The 19,914-nt window shown below is 41.6% G+C and overlaps 1 protein-coding gene across 1 annotated transcript in view; it reads right to left on the reverse strand.

The window, feature by feature from the left end:
- The window catches only part of LOC111952279 (VPS10 domain-containing receptor SorCS3-like), a 125,138-nt gene that overhangs the window by 91,016 nt on the left and 14,208 nt on the right, over positions 1–19,914 (reverse strand). The window contains 2 exon segments of the mRNA XM_023970834.2: positions 9,376–9,534; positions 14,297–14,396. Of these exon segments, the coding sequence (XP_023826602.2) occupies positions 9,376–9,534; positions 14,297–14,396 (259 nt within the window).

Consider the following 19,914-nt stretch of genomic DNA (forward strand, 5'->3'; position numbering starts at 1 on the left):
GTAGCCAGCCAGCGAGACAGTTTACACAACTTTAAAATAGAAGATTACATTAATCCTAGCCTTTGCTGATCTACATATGGTTGCATTCAGCAGGACATTATTTACTCCAATAAATGTATTTTTGTCCGAGAAAAGTTCTCTTTATATCCAAAAACCTCTGTTTTTGTTCGCGCGTTTTCTCAGTAATCCACAGGCTCAAAAACAAAGTAAAGACAAAAGAATCCCAAATTGTATCCGTAAAGTTCTTAGAAACATGCTCAAACGAATCGTTTATATTCAACCCAGGTGTTTTAGCCTAAATAATCATAATATTTCAACCGGACAATAACCGGCGTCTCAATATAAAATCTGTAAACAGAAACGCACTCTCTCGCGTCTTGCGCAGGAAAAAGCTCTGTGACACGGCGGGTGCCACTCATGCAGACTGCTCTTACTTCTTCATTTTTCAGAATACAAGCCTGAAACATTTTTGAAGACTGTTGACATCTGTGGAAGGCATAGAAACTGCATTTGAAGTCCTACGTTTCAATGATCTTGTATGGCATTGAATAGACACAAAACCAAAAAAAAAAAAAAAACTACTCCTGAATGGAATTTTTCTCAGTTTGCCTGCCAAAATCAGTTCTGTTTATACCTCACAGACACTATTTACACAGTTTGAAAACAAGTTTCTATCCCAAACCTACCCATTTATATGATAATCATATATTCTGGGCCCCGAGATTGGCAGGCAGTCTTGAGCATGCATTTTCATCTCCAAAATTCGAAAAGCTGCCCCCTTACCCTAGAGAAGGTTTAAAAAACATCCTAAAGATTGACATTTGTTACATCGTCTTACATGTTTCTACGGACTTGTAACGAACTTTTTGACTTCGTTCGTCTCCACCTGTGATCGCGCCTCATGAATTTTGATTACTGGGGCTAACGCGCTAACCAAAGAAGGAGTATGCGACATAATGATGGACCGTCTGAGGCGCTTATTTTTTCCGTAAAGTTTAAAAAAATCTCCAATATAGTCCAAACCCCAATTACAGTCCAGCTCCAGTAAAGTCCAACTCCAGTAATAGACCAAACTCCCAGTATAGTCCACCCGTATGTCCAACTCCAGTAATGACGCCAACTTCCAGTGTAGACCAACCCAATACAGACCAAAACTCCGTTATAATCATGATCACAACTCCAGTAAGATACTCCGTATCGCAACTCCAGTCATAGCCAAAACTCCAGTATCGACCAACTCCAGATGGAGTCCCAACCCCAGTAAGTTCCTTCAGTGCTAGACCAACTCCAGTGAAACAACTCCAACTCACCTGAAGACACAACTCCAGTATAGTCCAACTCCCAGCATAGACCAGCTCCAGTATGAACCAACTCCATATAGCCACTCAGTATAGACCAACTCCATTATAGTCCCAGTGTAGACCAAGTCCAGTAAAGACCCAACTCCAGTAAAGGCCAACTCCAGTGAACACTCCAGTGTAGACCAACTCCAGTATAGTCCCAACTCCAGCATAGACCAGCTCCAGTATAACCGGGCTTCCAGCATTAGTCACCTCCTATAGTCCAACTCCAGCTAGACCAGCTCCAGTATAGAACGCTCCAGTATAGACCAACTCCAGTAAAGACCAGACTCCGTATAGTCCTCCAGCTGTACGACCAACTCCAGTAAGACCAACTTCCATAGTCGCTCAAGATAGATCCAGCTCCAGCATAGACCAGCTCCAGATAGCAACTCCATATAGAGCAACTTTTCCCCAGTCCAGATCGACATTCACTGAAAGAGAAGCTTCTGTGCTAATCCCTATTTCAAATAGATGATTGGGGAAAACAATACTTGCTGCTGCAGGTTCAAATTACCAACATGAATGATCAAAATGTCACCCTATTCCTATCGCTCTCCCTCAGAGTGAGACTTTATCATTACGTAAAACAAGAAAATGCAGAGCGGGTCATGTATCGTACAATGAAAGTGAGCCGGACCACAGTAACGAGAGCTTGTTGAGACTGTAGTTAGGCAGGCAGAATCCATCACGTCGACTATTATTTCTTCCCCACAGATAATGATGGCAAGGTTGGCAGCACTTGATTAACCCAGCTGATCCATTTGAAAAGTTAAATTTCAGCCATTCCTGTCCGAGATACTGAGATACACACACTACTGACTCTGTCTGCACGGGACGAGAAGAGGGGATCTCAAAATGGCAGGACAGGGAGAAACAAAGAAGAGGAAGTGGGAGAGGTGTATAAGTTGTTCAGAGTCACATCCCAGTGCCAGCTCAGGAAGGACGTATGCCAAACCGTGGAAACGTGTGTTTCTCCCTCACTTGTCACGTGTTATGGGCCCAATAATTTGATTGAAAAATAACGTGATTTTGACCCAGGTCAGGAATCTCAATATTTTGGGTTTGGAATGTAAATTGAATAGAACAAAGTAGAGATATTCTGGAAAATAAAAGTCCCCGACTGCCTGTTGGATTTCAATAGACAGATCAGCGGGCTTGCCAAAACCATAAAACAAACTCCACATTATTTGAATTCTTCATTGATCGGGTTCAACTAGACCATCCTCTCTAGCGTTGTCTCGAACACACACACCACACCCTCACCTACACACACACGGACACCCTATGTTTGAATGAAAAGACCGTGATGGGATTCATGGCCTCGCACCTAACTACATCCCATCTACCCACCCGAGCGCCTTTCAGTTCATCTTTCAATATAAGGGATCTGGCCGGCTCCACTTTCAGTATGTCACCTAATTCTTGAATGACATGAAACCAAGCACTCACAAAGCATGCTTTCACACTTGTTTTCTTTCGCACATTTTATCCAGCATTTCACCCTAATAGGAGTAAAAAAGATCCTACGAGCTCTGAGGTGAGGTTTAGCGAATGAACTGTGAGAAAAGAGTGCCATTTTGAATGCCATTCCATCTGGACTAACGATACAAAGAAAGTGTGCTTTTCTTACGAGCATCAATTCTTGAAACCAATCTTTCTTGTCGTGCTTTGCACAGTGGCTCCTCACTCACCACTCCGTACTTATAGATTATATCCACACCTCCCTCCATACCTCATCTATTTTGTAGCTAATATTGGTGAAATGGTTATACAGTGGGCCTCAAAAAAAAAAATATCAACCATCCAAAGAGCTTATTATTTTCCTCTTTCAGCTCTGGCAGGATGGAATGTCGATTACATGACTAGGCCCTGCCCTCCATCAATCACTCCTCTCTCACCTGCCGAGCTCGTCTTGATTGCCTCGCAGAGCTGGTAACTAGTACAACCTATACTGCGGCGTATCCAGCTATGAAGCGAGCCATTCTCCTACACTGGACTTTTCCCGCAAAGTTGGTATGCTCACTATGCGCTCAAGCAACACATCTCCAGCTAGACTCATATAACTTGCGCTAGCGATTGGTTCAGGTTCGTTTTATGGACCAGCCTTCGCCTCCTCAGCCAACGAGCATCTTTCTCTATACTGCAGACTGTTTGTCGTTGCTCACTCTCGAGGACAGGTAGACTCCCCTCCTCCACAACCACCATTCTCCGAGCTTTTCTATCACTCGCATGCGAGGTAGACCTCCCTCTCCAGCAGAACAACTTCTACTACCTAGGCATTTGATCCCATCGACCAGGGAGACCTCGCGTCAACAACACATCAATATTAGTTGCGCTTAGTATCTATTGACTATTTGACAAGGATTAAGTCGCCCTTAGCCTATCTGAATTAAGACGCCAAACAAACCTAATGTCTACTTCTTCATTTTTCAGAATACAAGCCTGAAACATTTTCTGAAGACTGTTGACATCTAGTGGAAGGCATAGAAACTGCATTTTGAGTCCTACGTCAATGGATACTGTATTGGCATTGAATAGAAAACTACAAAACCAAAAAAAAAAAKTACRTCCTGAATGGATTTTTCTCAGGTTTTTGCCTGCCAAATCAGTTCTGTTATACTCACAGACACTATTTTAACAGTTTTGGAAACAGTTTTCTATCCAAACCTACCAGTTATATGCATATCATATATTCTGGGCCCGAGATGCAGGCAGTTTGGGCATGCATTTCATCCAAAATTCCGAAAGCTGCCCCCTACCCTAGAGAAGTTAAAAACATCCTAAAGATTGATTCTGTACATCGTTTGACATGTTTCTACGGACTGTAACGGAACTTTTTGACTTTTCGTCTSCACCTAGTGATCGCGCCTCATGAATTTTGATTACTGGGCTAAACGCGCTAACAAAAAGGAGTTATTTGGACATAAATGATGGACTCTCTGAGCGCATTTTTTCCGTAAAGTTTAAAAAAAATCTCCAATATAGTCCAACCCCAATACAGTCCAGCTCCAGTAAAGTCCAACTCCAGTATAGACCAACTCCAGTATAGTCCAACTCCAGTATAGTCCAACTCCAGTATAGTCCAACTCCAGTGTAGACCAACTCCAATACAGACCAACTCCAGTATAGTCCAACTCCAGTATCGATCAACTCCAGTATAGATCAACTCCAGTATCGACCAACTCCAGTATAGACCAACTCCAGTATCGACCAACTCCAGTGTAGTCCAACCCCAGTAAAGTCCTTCAGTGTAGACCAACTCCAGTAAAGACCAACTCCAGTGTAGACCAACTCCAGTATAGTCCAACTCCAGCATAGACCAGCTCCAGTATAGACTAGCTCCAGCATTAGTCACCTCCAGTATAGTCCAACTCCAGCATAGACCAGCTCCAGTATAGACCAGCTCCAGTATAGACCAACTCCAGTAAAGACCAACTCCAGTATAGTCCTCCAGTGTAACCAACTCCAGTAAGACAACTCCAGTATAGTCCAGCTCCAGCATAGACGAGCTCCAGTATAGCCAGCTCAGATAGACACTCATATAGAGCAACTCCAGTCCAGATCGACATTCCACTGAAAGAGGAAGCTTCTTTGATAATCCCCTATTTCAAATAGATGATGAGGAAACAATACTGCTGCTGCAGGTTCAATTACCAGAACATGAATGGATTCAAAATGGCCACCTCTTTCACTATCGCTCTCCTCAGAGTGAGACTTTATCATACTGATAAACAAGAAAACAATGCAGAGCGGGTCATTTAGTGACATATGAAAGTGGAGCCGGCCACAGACACGAGGCTGTTGGACTGTAGTTAGGCGAGGCAGAATCCATCACGTCGACTATTATGTCTTCCCCACAGAATAATGATGGAAGGTTGGCAGCACTGATACCCAGCTGATCCTATTTGAAAAGTTAAATGTCAGCCATGTCCCTGGCCGAGATACTGAGATACACACCCTGACTTCTGTCTGCAGCGGACGAGAAGAGGGGGATTTCAAAATGGCAGGACAGGGAGAAACAAGAGAGGAAGTGGGAGAGGTGTAATAAAGTGTCAGATCACCATCAGTGCCAGCTCAGGGAAGGGACGTATGCAAACCGTGAAACGTGTGTTTTCTCCCTCACTGGCACTGTAGTATGGGCCAATACATTTATTGAAAATAAGTGATTTTGACCAAGTGTCAGGAAATCTCAGATATTGGGGGTTTGGAATGTAAATTGATAGAACAAAGTGAGAATATTCTGGAAGCCCTGTTTCAAAACAGATAAACAAACTTGAATTCATCATCTTCACTCCCTCTCCCTCTCACACACACTCACTCCTCTACACACACAGTACAGCCTATGGTTTGAATTGAAGAGGCAGTCCATCAACTGGGGCTTTAAACTCAATATAAAGAGGCCAACATGATGAAAAACCAAAAGGATGTCACCACTCCACCATATCACCAAAGGAACACAGGTGTATGGCAAGAGAGGCCTGACAACGACAAAGAAAGTTGTGTTTCTTACACACGCTACAATCTGTTTCCTTGTTGTTGGCACATTGGCTGTTCACTCCACTCTCTATTTAACAGCACACCTCCATCCATTTGCTGTAGTGAAAATGTATACATCCTCAAAGAAACACACCTCCAGATATATTCTCAGCAGGAAGACCCTCCTCCACAACACATTCTCCAGCTTTATCCTCAGCAGGAAGACCCTCCTCCACAACACATTCTCCAGCTTTATCCTCAGCAGGATGACCCCCCTCCACAACAACATTTAGTTATAGTCTATTGACTAATGACAGTAATCCTGCTATCTGTAATAGCCAACAAACCTAATGCAGACAAGGGGCCAATCAACTGAGTTAGAGACTGGAGAAGTCACAAATAAACCTYAGATACACTGACGCTTTATTCTAGRYGCGCTGTCTGGSAATACAGATTATTTCCCCCAGTGGWAGGAATTACAAATAACCCAAACGGGGCTTAGGCYYTGTGTTGGGTTGTCTGCAWTGTKATTGGGTGACCAGGCTGCAAATAGAGTATGCAGGTGATCCAAATTCACTTGTTGTGAYTTATTATTATTTTCTATTATCTTGGAACGTTGGACACTGTGAACTCGTTTGACTGTGTGAAGAAATGTGACTTGTTTCTGTTGATACATCCGAAGTGAAACGTTTTTGCTCACTTTTTTCAAAGGTTGAAAGGAAGTGTGAATAAATGCATCTCCAACATGTCAACTATCTGATTTGGTTGTTGTACAGCATGCGGTAGACTGACGACATTGTGCGTCTGAGTGGGAGACTACAGGGGGCTGACAGGAACAGTATTTGGGGAAAACAAAGTTATGTCAGACACCTGGGGTTCTCCTCTTGACATACCCAAAACCAATTGATTAGAACACCAGAAACCTGAATAAGGGTATTAAACACAGAGAACACTTGTATTAAAAGACTAGTGCTGAGGGAACTAAGGTTGAACTTAAACAGACTAGATATTGTTAGGCTTCGTCATAGACTGGCAATAGATAAATGGACATAAACTGGATCTTTTGTACAATCAATGTTTAATGTCTGTCTGTGCTAATGTCATTTTATCTACACTAGCAGCTTTTTCTGAGGTGAATTGTCTGCTCTCATTAACACTTKTAAKTYAATAATGAAATCAAAACRCCATATCCCCAAGTGTCCACAGTAATTGCTGTAACAATGTGCGCTGAGAGTCTGGAAMCAAGTTCAGGGAGTGAGTGTTTTAATAKATYAACACAACATAATYCAAAATAAGAYACAAGAACAATACACAGACATGAAACAGAAACCATAACGCCTGGGGAAGGAACTAAAGGGAGTGACATATATTTTTTAACAGACAGACAGATAAGGAGTTAGGGAAGGTAATCAGGGAAGTGATGGAGTCCAGGTGAGTCAGATGATGCGCAGGTGCGCGTAACGATGGTGACAGGTGTGCGCCAAAGCGAGCAGCCTGGTGACCTAGAGGCCGGAGAGAGAGCACACGTGACAATTGCAATYTGTACTGAATACTTGAACTCAACGGTCGCACCAAGTTAACGTGTTGATGAACATATACTTTYCACAATCCATTAGGGACCCAAGGCCTTGTCTCGCAGGTCCAACGAGGTGTGTGAGCCGAGATACAATATGTTAAGAATGGAAAATAACTTGAATTGTGGGGAAAACGCAAAACATCTCAGACTATAAACACATTCAGAAAAATATCCTCTTTGCTTTCTCTTTTTGAATCTAACAGCAGGGAGGGTGTTACATGAATAACTGCACTAAACAACTCGGACGTTGTCTAGCATAACAGCTCTTGTCAACATATTCATAAGACAAGCAGCTCTAATACTGAAGTCAATTAGGAGACTTGAACAATGGAAAAGCCACAGAGGAACAAAGAAGAACAAGAAGAAAAAAAGTTCTGTATTATGTTTGAGTTGTTTCTGCACTTGTGAGAAGTGTCACAAACGCTCTAATTGTATCGCCCTTAGTCAGAGAGAGGGAGGAACATCTACATCAATTGTAATCATGTATTTTACACTGCCCACACATTCTGAGACAAGAGTCAAGACAGGTCACCCAGAGTTCTAGACCTCGAAATAGAACACTTCACTCCAGACATTGAGGAAAGAGATAAAGATTGACCTGCATTGAATACAAAATGACTGAAGACAAATAATAAAATGATCTGACAAAGTTTGAGACACAGCTGTTTGAAAAACTCAATATGTTATCAGTACAGAACAGACTGTTTTAAAGTTGCACTTGTATTGACTCCCAACTAAATATCTAATTTATTACATTATCTAATTTAAAATTCACCATTGGATTCCACATTGCATCAATGCTTAAGGAATCGTTTCATTAGAACTGTAAGTATGTTGTCTAAGAGTGTTCCATGTTCACAAAAGTATGTCTTCTGAGGGTGTTCCATGTCCACAAAGGTTCGTCTTCTGAGGGGGTTCCATGTCCACAAAGGTTCGTCTTCTGAGGGTGTTCCATGTCCACAAAGGTTCGTCTTCTGAGGGTGTTCCATGTCCACAAAGGTTTGTCTTCTGAGGGTGTTCCATGTCCACAAAGGTATGTTGTCTGAGAGTGTTCCATGTCCACAAAGGTATTTCTTCTGAGGGTGTTCCATGTCCACAAAGGTATTTCTTCTGAGGGTGTTCCATGTCGACAAAGGTTTGTCTTCTGAGAGAGTTCCATGTCCACAATAGTTCATCATTTTAATGCAAACAAAACATCACCAACATCTATAGTGTACATTAAACAGCCCAAAAGGTTCTGTTCCAAATTCGTATAGACGGCATTCTAAAACGAAGGCCATCACAGACCAAAAGCGCAACAAATTACAACCTCTGGATCTGTCCAGGTTTCATTGTTATGACTGATATTGGGGTCAGTTAGCAACCCAAGGTGTCAGTCTTCTCCCTCCACCTCAACCAGACTCCCCTGTGTGATAGCCATCTTGGTACCCTGGTCAGACTCATTGGCCATAATGGTAGGTCTTCTTCACAGGGGGTTATATGGGATGTGACCTGTGTGTGAATGGAGGGTACAGAYCTCTCCTCAACATGAGAGCACTGTACAYGGAAGGTTACAGATGAGAGCACTGGTGTATAGAACTGCATAGTCGCTGTATGTGGTATGCAGYCCAATAGTGCTGACATTTTCTAATGAAAATTAGAATGTTCAATTGTAGTTACAAGTAAAGTTACTGTGTAGTTGGAATCATGTTATAACACAAAACATTTCCATTGCTCTAAATAAATCGCCATGGTAATTAAATAAGGTAACATCAAATGGATAACAATAATCAATATCCTAATCAAAACTTCCAGCTAAATAAATCATTAAATCATGGCAGAAGAATATTCAATAAACCAACATGGCGCTGTTGAAACCGAGATGGAAATAAGATTAAAATGTATAGCTTGGAGTTTTATCCAACTGTGTATCACTGTTCAAAATCCAAAGCATACTGTATAAAACAACCAACTGCGGTGAAAAAATGACATGGAGCTCACCTTCTGGTCGTGGCTGTAGGCTAGAGCCCAATCCTCCTGTGTTGGATGGAACAGAAGGCTTAGGATGTAGAAGCTGAGGCGGTATTTCTGATAGCTCACTCCTTCATCCGAGCTGATGAGCACACTGCTCTCAAACTCAGGGTCTGTCAGCACCATTATCTGGAAGAGAGGGAGAGGGGGGTGGGATGGAGAGAGAGAGAAGAGGGGTGAGGGAGGAGATGGAGAGGYATAAAAAAAAAGYYAGMMAMMWYWGAGAGAGWGAGWGWGAGMGYYYGYWAGAMAGAGAGAGAGAGAGAGAGAYAGAGAGAGAGAGATAGAAGGGGTCACCATGTCAGCACTCCAGGTCTAGTGGTTGGCATGCATCATGCTGTTACTAGCGCTAACACCTTCACATTGTTTTGGACTTCATTTTACAAATGTGCCTCTCGCGCTCTGTTGCCATGGTTTTTTGGCCTCTTCCAGTGCACGCACAGGTCTGCTCTTTGGTGCACTTTGGCTTCCAGTCACCCCTCTCCAGATACATTCKCTTTAATGAGATAGTGGTGGTTCAGAATACCCCTGTGGATATATAAGTCAACCATGAGGGGCCACAARACAACTACAACAATACGTTGCTATYTTAAAGAATAGGATAAGTTTTAAGAATAAKGTTTTAAGAATATAGTGTAGATCAATAGGCTGCTGTGCTATGGTATTCTGTYACACAGCTGTGAAGCAAGAGAGAACTCCACAACTTGGCGTTTACCAAGCGTGACTACATGTCTAGGCAATGCAATTTGTTTGGAACAATATCTACATCTGTGATGAGAAAGAACAAATATTTGTGCAATTAAGAATCATGTCTTTGTGGAATACTCTGTTACCACAGTGGCGCGAATTCTAATTCCATGCTAGGAATAATACAGTCTCTACTTTCATTTCGTCATAAATTCAGTGAAATGTAAATGTTTGTTGGAAATGAGCCTCTCGTGAAAGCAATAACAGAGCAAGATCTGTAAAACTAAAATRATAATAGGAACACAAATGTAGGTATTAGGTATAATTATGTAAATTACAGTACATGTTCATACTTTAAAATCAAAGATACTGTAAAAGTACACAACGTTGACACAACTTAGTTAAGAAAAGCCCTTTGTTTGGAAGCCTGTATGATATATAATATGAAATACTACATTGTAACAAAATCTGACCTTATTGGTCTACTATCTACAGTATATCTTGGTATAATATGATTTATTTGTGGGGGAAGTAAAGCAGACATTTTCATTACAGTTCATTACTCTCAAAACACAGATATATCCTTTAAAAGCATTTCCACTATATAGAACCAGGGCCTTTTTTCTCAAATGAATCCATAGACATGTTGATTAATAAGACACATAGCTCAAATATGCTTTCTCTTTGTGATTTAATGCAATAAGACATTAACCTGACACCTGGCTTTAATGATAATTAACTACTAAACCCAGACAGAAAAAGGAGAAGGGAAAAGCGTGACTTGGATAGTGTCACAGCCCAAACTGCTGTGTTTTCTTTGCCTGCAACAGATTTGAATTGGAAAAAACAGCAGTGCATTTGTCACTGACAAAAATCCCACCGTCTTTCCCCAGCTTTAACTAGGAATCCTCCCCAGCACTCTTTCCCCAGCTTTAACTAGGAATCCTTCCCACCCCTCTTTCCCCAGCTTTAACTAGGAATCCTACCTGGTAGTGATTTAGATAAATTGTTTTTCATTAAAGCCAATAAACAGACTGCGGACTCTGTGCCAGGTTTTTTCTTAAAAAATATATGTTTCTTCAATTTTTGTTGTTCGCCTCACCTTCGAATTTTGCCATTATCATTGCCCTCACTGAGGGACGAGGGACTGCGAAGGGCCCCGTCTATTTCTCCCAGTGTCTTAGGGCCTTGCCACATGTAATTAAATAGTTTCTAACGTCAGGTCTAATCATTTTTCATAATATCGTATTAAACGACAGCATTTAGTATGAGTGGAAATTGCATTTCACCTTGTATTTCTGATTCTTCTGTCAGGACCTTTCTCTCTGTCTCACCACTTAGAGGGGAAAGTACAAATGCTAMAAGTCCTTGAAGGATCTAGTTGAATCAGTGTTTCTTTACCACTGAACAGGGAGACACTGAATGTTTCTCAGCTCTCTAATAATAATACTTTAGGCGAGTCCTTTTCAACCAGGCTTCCTTTATATTTACTGTAATACACTACATATTAAGACATATCTCTATTGAGGGCTTGTTGTATAGCTGTGTGTATAGCTYTACTCTGTATATCCCCTGTATCACTGCTGCATTTAATGGAAGGTGTAATATTACACTTTATATGTTGAGAATAAAAGGAATTCGAGTCTGGAAATGTATTAACGGCCAAAGATGATTCATCTTAAACCAACCTGATTTAACTTCCTGCACGGTAAATATTATTTGCCATGTGACATATTCAAGAATAAACCTTATTTAAACATAATTTCTCTTACAAAATGTAGAAAAATGTATTGGACAAATACCATAACTGGACTAAAAGCATTCTCGTAACCCATCTCTCAGTAGATTGAATTAATTTCCTTCTGAGATTGTTTATGTGGATCCATATGGATATGGGCATGTCCACCTGTTCCTGAATCAGTTTTAACAGGCACTAAGTTCCACGAGGGGAGGTTACGTAACAGCTCACATCARCGTCAATAACTTTCACGTCATCAAATATACCATCGGCAGGGGATTAACATTTCGCTCCACATCCACATGTCAACTGATCTCCTGGGAACAAAGAGGAGTGAGGTTAGTAACTAAGCTTAGATCAATACAGGTTGGAGGGATAACCTCGGCATGTTATCTGCTGATGTTCAGCTAGTTGGTGGGAGGCCAGCTAATCGTCAAGCGAGAAGTGCGATAGTCATTGCTGTGTTGTCTGAGGGGCTGAAGCCTGCTGTTGGACGGTGCTTGAGCCATCTGCTGACRACAAACAAGGGGCGGYGCGGAGGATAGGATTTCTCACAGCAGAATAATCTTGTCAAACACAGATCAATTGTGGCCTATCTGTGAGTGAGCAGTCTGTTGGGAAGGTATTAAAAGGCTAAATTGTGGTGAATTGGGATATCACTCTAGATACAACCATAGAAATATAATGTCTATTCATTCTATGTCTATTAATTCTTTGCATACGTCTAGAATGCTAGACTCTTCATTATTATCAGTGGCTGTGAGTCAAACTGTGCAGAAGACCTCGAAATAAGGCTGAACATGCGTAAGGGCAATTCATGATGGGTGTTTTCTTCACAAGCTTGAAGATAAATGTCACCACCATCATTCAAATCTATTATCTGCTCCTTGAAAGGGTCAAGCCTCTGTCTTTTTTTCCTTTAGACATCATGTGAGAATATAGTCGGTGACGTTAACAGAATACTGTTGTGTGGAAACCAATCGATTGTAATATTGTAATATTGTAATATTCACGTGGGAGAAAAAACACTTRTGAGGCATTAAATACACAAATATATTGTCATGGTGATTTAAGGGTCATTACTGCCTCATCTCAACAGATATAGACATAATCCTRGCCGTGTTTTCCCCATGCTACACACACATGTTATGCGTGGCCACTGGAATGCAATGAGGYGAAAACATCCCAGCTTATCCAGTAGAGAGTTGGGCTCATCCATCCATAATGAGATAAAAGATAAGGTGAGAAGGATTGTGGGTCGGTGGAAGCCAGAGGTCAATAGTGGTTGTCTACAAAACATGGCCCTAACAAGGGCATCTGGACATCATAGGATCTCGTGACTAGCTTCTACTACAATGTAGTTCCCTAACTTGGGTGGAGAAAGACCAAGGATCTTGTAGTTATCACCATAAAAGGGAGATAAGGCCCTTGCAGCAAATCTGTTGCCTGTCCACGTATATCGTGTGTCTTTGGCTTGGTTAGCCTTTATCCCTATACTGTACCTGGGAAATGTGCTGAATGGGCATACTCAACCTTCAACTAGACTATAGGGTCTATCGCTAAGTCCGGCCGGCCAGTGGGAAAATAGTCACAGGGTCAGACCTAGGTATTACTGAGTTCAAGGCTGACCTGGGTTAAGTCCATCAGCTCGGTATCCCACAAACCCTCTCTTTCCATAGAGGGATTTTCAGGGTCAGCGCTAGTGATCTATGGACTGATTTGACTCTCTTCAGGAGGCCCAGAAAGCCAGCTGGGGCCCTTTTCCCTTCACATTACCAACAGAGAAAAGTTTATTCATGGACGGTTTGCTAGTGAGGGACCTTAACATGACCCTTAGAAAGTTTTCAGGAGAGACTGAGACACCGGTGTTATAATGTGGAATAGATGGTCTGCTRCGCAGAGTAAAAATMTATTTTGCTCAGAGAAGATATTCAAGAAAGAATCTTGTTGGTTTGTAYATAAATGCTGAAGCAAAACCACTTTTTTCAATTAGTTTTGCTTCAGCATTTATCTACAAACCAACAAGATTCTTTCTTGAATACGTTTTGTCTTTCTAACAGGTCTTTRTGMTCTCTGTGTTGTGTCATGGTAAATGTCCTGAGGCTATAACTACAGTATGAGTAAGTGTTTCTTGGTAGCAATCTTGAATTGACTTTCTAAGTCCAGGCAAACTGCCAGCTTAAGGCAATGTGAGCTAAATATGGTCATTAAACTTAGGTTATTTCACGAACTACAAAAACAATTAAAAGCATGAAAGAAAATATTTATTCAAACCATATTTATTTGAGTCTACCGTCTAACCTTCACTTCGAGTTAACATTTGATTTGATCAGAAAGAGCAAATAGCGGCAGCAGAGAATGGACAATGAACAATTCAGTTCTAGTTAACTCAACTAAATGTAATTACGTRCTTCTAAGTCTTAGTCATTATTGTGTTATTGAAAACTTTTTTGAAGTTTGTCTTACCTTTCTCTTATTGGATGGACAGACATACAGGTAACTCAGGACCGTCTTAGATCCCACTTTGTCATTCATCCTCTCATAGGTGGAGCCATAGTCTGTTGATCTGTAAATGAAAGAAAATGTGTTTAGACTGAGAGAAATACAGACACAGGCAGTTCAAAGTATAGACAGACAGACATACAGACTTATAGACAGTGGTTATGTACCAACACCTGCTTACAACCACAACCACATCTCTACCAGTGCAGAGCACATTCCCCTTTGCCTTTCCAGTCTCCAAAGTGCCCTTTCAGTGATAGTAGAATTCCCCCCCCCCACCCAATGTTTTGTTGGTTTTATACACATTTTGTCGTTCTGAATGCTGCAAGTCATCTTTAAATGCTCATCCATGTTTCAGAACCAAAAGGTTGCATGTCTTGATTGTTGACCAATGAGTCATCAGCATTGGAGCACAAAGGTGGGCGCGCATATCCACATTAGTGATCAAAAATAACTTGTATAATTCATTCAAATTTTCCCTGATTAAAACAGAGTAGATCTACGTTTATCATCCATATAAAATACAGTTTAGAGATTTACTACTAACTCATCTTTTCCAGAACAGGCTACCTGGTGATTTGATTGATCTAATTTCATATTTCAGAAAGGCCAAGTTTGGGTGCCTATTGGCTATAAACAGAGTTTACCAAACATTAGGAATGCCTTCCTAATATTGAGTTGCCCTCCCCCTCAAAACAGCCTCAATTTGTTGGGGCATGGATTCTACAAGGTGTCGAAAGCGCTCCACAGCGATGCTGGCCCATGTTGACTCCAATGAATCCCACAGTTGTGTCAATTTGGCTGGATGTCCTTTGGGTGATGGACCATTCATGATACACCCTGGAAACTGTTGAGCCTGAAAAACCAAGCAGCGTTGCAGTTTTCGACACAAACCGGTGTGTTTGTGTCCTACTACTATATTCACCATCTGAATAACACACATWCACCATCTCAATTGTCTCATGGCTTAACAATCCTTTTTCAACCTGTCTCCTCCCCTTCATCTACACTGATTGAAGTGGATTTAACAAGTGACATCAATAAGGGATCTTAGATTTCACCTGGATTCACCTGGTCAATCTATGTAATGGAAGAAGCAGTTGTTTTTCATGTTTTATATACTCAGTGTATGTCTAAAGATAAACAGCTGTAACATTGCTCTGCTTTCAATATTATGGGATGAAGATTTATCGTATTATGCTCAATTTATTATGACATTTGTGAGGAAGAACAGGGCTACCCGGCTGACAACAAGCACTCTGCAAGCATGCTGCCCTCCAAAGTGATGGCTCGGTGCAGACAGACATGTTTTCCATATGATCCTGCAACCTCCGTTAAAAATAGGCCGTATGATTTTGCTTGCTCTGGACACCAGGGAAGTGACACTATATATCCCTAGCTGATATTGGTTGCTAACATGAATGACTTTCAGCTCAAAATGCAGGTGTAAAACCCAGTTTATTTCTGTAGCCTATCTTGTGTTTTGATAATGCATCACCGTTTATGGCTGTATAGACAGGCTACACTTTCGCACCGACTGTGTGTGCATGTTCACATGAGCCTAAGAATAGCTACCATGTCCCTGTGATTACCTAATTATTTCAATCTGAAGACTGCGAAAAGTCCACACCCACTCAGCATTAACCCCCTTCGGATGTGCGGTGCAATTTACAGTATGAGTGAGGAAAGACGAATGGGAACAGATGATTATTTTATAGCTCTTCAGGTTTTCTCTCTCCTGATGGCGTAGTCGGCAGAGAGTTGTGCAGCTCTGCCAGTAATAGAGTTTCAGGTGAAATTACAATAAGATCTTTCTTTATTCCAGTTCTTTCCTGTGTGCCGGGGAGAGACGGTCACGATGATTACAAAGTAGAATAACGAGAGAGAAAGACACTGCATGAGGGCGTGCTGACAGCTTCGACAGGATTTTTTTTTTTTTAAGAGTCAGAYAAATGAATGGGGCGATGACTGATTGGAGAGGGAAATATTATGTGGAATGGGCCTCCGAGTACTAGGAAGCTCCCAATGGCTGCTTTATATTGTTAGAGTCTTCTCATGTCCGCGGCAGGCAGGGACATTACAGACCAGACACAGAATGCTGCCTGCCTGAGTGGCTTGTCAAGCATACATTGAAGAGATAGCAGGCTCCTGTGTGGTATTGTATGTAGGCTTTGCATCCATTTTACTTTTCACCACTTAGTTCTATCCTCAAGTACTAAGGCTCTGGTGTGAGAGTGTCACAGACAGACTGTACAATCAGTCAGAAATGCATTCAATCAAACCTCCAAACCAAAACGCATATGCCTCTTTCAGATAGTCTGATTTCCAAGGCGCCTTTTTTTAATAATCCAAAACCTAGAATGACATACATATTCATGAGTGTCTGTGGGGAAGGAAGCTGTAGTCATAATTAGCATTCAATTGCGGTGTTGAAACCTGGCTACACCGCCATACAATAGGCACTTCTCTTCCTTCCTTGTTTTCTATTCAATACTTTCTTCCTCATCAGCCCCTGTCCACCGAGACGGTTGTTTATCTGGTGTTTAGGTTCTGGTCTGGATACAATGTGTTGAGGGAGAGTGAGACAGAGAGAGACAGAAGCAGTGTTGCAAGTGAAGGGAGATTCTGAGAAAAAGACAAAACTTCATTTGCCTTCAGAATTTCAATTCTGAGCGAAACATAGCTGAAGTTTCTTCAGCAGCACAATAGAGAGCTAATACTCGCTCTTGCTGTTGGAGTAGCAGTTTATGAAATATCACAACGCTTCCCAAGGCATCTGAAACTAATGGGGTTTTGGCGTGCTGATGGAAGATAGCATCAGTCTGGAATATTACTTGACTATCAGAGAGGGGGTTAGGTACTGCAGTAGGTACACTGTCTGCTGTTGTTGTGTCTGCCTGCATCCAGGAAGAAACCTTGAGGTAGTGTGGATATTAGTGATGAAATGCTTTCACTATAGTAAAGAAGTCAGTTCTTGAAGGTAAATAAGAGTGCTTGAAGCTGTTTAATCAACCATTCCAACTGTACACCCTTTGAGGCAAGAYAAAACTTCTCTCATATCCTAGAGTTAAACTCTCATTTACTAGGCGCTTCAATCCAAGAACTTTCTTTTCCAAGCAATGAAAGGCAGTTGCTTCAGAATACAATATACCGACAGTGAAAGAGATTAGTGTCTAAGTACTAAGTAATATTGTTGTGTTAAAGTAAACACTGAGSGGTAATATACAGTAAAAAGGTAAGACAGAGTGAGGCTAAATCTTGTTTGAAGATTCATGTTGAGATTATTCATACACACTAAAACCATGTACCTCATACTGCAGATTGCTGAACATGTAACATGTACATATACTGTAACAGTCCAGGGAAATAACAGAATCCCGGATGTTTCTTCCCGGAAATCAAATCCCCCAGTGTTTTGACCAGGTTCCATCTTCCCTGACACAAAGTGAGGAGCTTTTTCACAGAGGTGTGAGATAGAGGGGGGAAACAATGTGCGTGTTCCTTCATGAACATCATATGAACAGTAAAAAAAAATCTCTGACCACAAATCACATTCGACATTGTTGTGAGGCTTTGCCAGATGGCTGTTTGTAAAGCAGAACAATTAAGTGGTTGGTGTACAGAGCCACTGTGTGGAGACCAGGCTCTGGGGAGAGAGGAAAAAGCTCAGTACTTCAAAGCGAGAGTGGGACCAAACTCCAAAACCAAATCATCTCAGTCTGTCGTAACACACAAAACAGAAGAGAAAAAGACTGGGGCGTTCAGGAGCGCAACTYACTCAGAGGTCCTATTCCTGTATTGTTCCAGCAGCGAAACTAAAGGTTGGTGATCTATCTTGCATAGCTAGCTCACAGACTGAGGTCTCTCTCTGTCTCTTGAAGCTGACTTGGCTGGCCGCTGACCAAACCAAAGAGATAGTAACTGGATGCTAGCATAACTAAGACACCAGACACACTAGCCAGTGCAAAAAACCTTATCCAAAAATTATACCGGGGCCCAAAACTTTTACAAGGTCGGGTTGTTGGTGTCAGAAGTGGGGTTAACAAAAAGGAACAACTTTACTTGACATTGCAACTGTGAGAGAGAAGAGAGAAAACAGGAAAGTTCTTAGCTGAAGACCCCGAGTCAAGATCAAGCCTTCAGGGTCAAAACAAGATCTTTCCTCTGATTGACATTCTTAAACATTATTCTGAACGTAGACGAAGCCCAGGCATCCAGTCTTAAAGGGTTCTGAACACAACGTCTGAATCCACAGTGAAACATTTCTACAGCTATTGTTCGAGATACTACAAGTTATTTTTGTTCCTAGTCAGACTGCAGGGGAATGACAGATGCAATATGGGTRCAAACACCAGATCCTAGACCCGATGATTCAACTGTCTGAATCAATGCTGAGACCTCTGGACAAGAAGGAAAATGAGAGTTTAGCGACTGAGATTTGGTTGGCAGAGACAAACRGCAATGGGCATGAATTGGGCAATGCCTTACCATCATTGCTCTGATAGATAGTGCTGGATAGCAGAGAGACTGTGGYGCCAGCGATCTTAATAAGAGACAGATGAAGASAGGTAATGTGAAAAGGTCATGCAAAAACCGACTAAAAGGGAAAAAAGTGAATAGTTGAAAGGAAATAGCTGACTGGAACTATTCAAAACCCAAACTGCTCTAACTCTTCATTATCCATCCTCATAGCAGATCCCATTGCGGGGTGCTGGAAGAAAAAGTGTTTTTACTTTAAAAAGAAGAAAATCATCTCTATCCTCTTGAAAAACAACTTAGAGAATAGTGCAGTCAACACAGAGAATGTGGTAGAAAATGTTCTGGAGAGTCGGGGGCCCATAAAGAAACAGTTAACTGACAATAAGGCCCACAGTAAAAGGGACTGTGATAGCACATTGTCTCAGGCTAATCTAACCCCTTAATATACACCATTAACAATCACATCTCCGGGATAAATCACAAGAGCCTCCCATCAGCAAACTGCCGTCGTTTGGAGTTCAGAGAGTAGCTGAGCTGAAAGTTTTGTGACGACTGTGAAAATCCATTCCGCRGGCYCGGAAAGAAACAGAGAGTGAGYAAGAGAAAGAAATGGAGGAGAAAATGAAGAGGGGGAAAAATATTGAAGAGAATGCATCAGTAGAGGAAGGTGTCGAGAGCAAAGGCAGCAAATAAAGCTTTTAATAATAACTGCTACCATTCAGCAACCTTATCTCAGAGTGACCACGATTGTACAGCTGGGTGCTTTAGATTATCTGGTACATAGTACAACACGCAACGCATTGAGCACACACACACACACACACACAACACACACACACACACACACACACACCACAACACACACACACACACACACACACACACACACACACACACCACACACACACACACACACACACACCACACCCACACACACAACACACACAACACACACACACACACACACACACACACAACACACACACACTGCACTAACACACACTCCAACCCCTAAAGCCACATTAAACGTAGCAGAATCTCTCCTCTAATACATAATCATTGAAGCATGATTGAAAATACTTTTGAGAATTGACACGATAAAG

This window comes from Salvelinus sp. IW2-2015, linkage group LG3, assembly GCF_002910315.2.
Source record: "Salvelinus sp. IW2-2015 linkage group LG3, ASM291031v2, whole genome shotgun sequence".
Taxonomy (NCBI): domain Eukaryota; kingdom Metazoa; phylum Chordata; class Actinopteri; order Salmoniformes; family Salmonidae; genus Salvelinus; species Salvelinus sp. IW2-2015.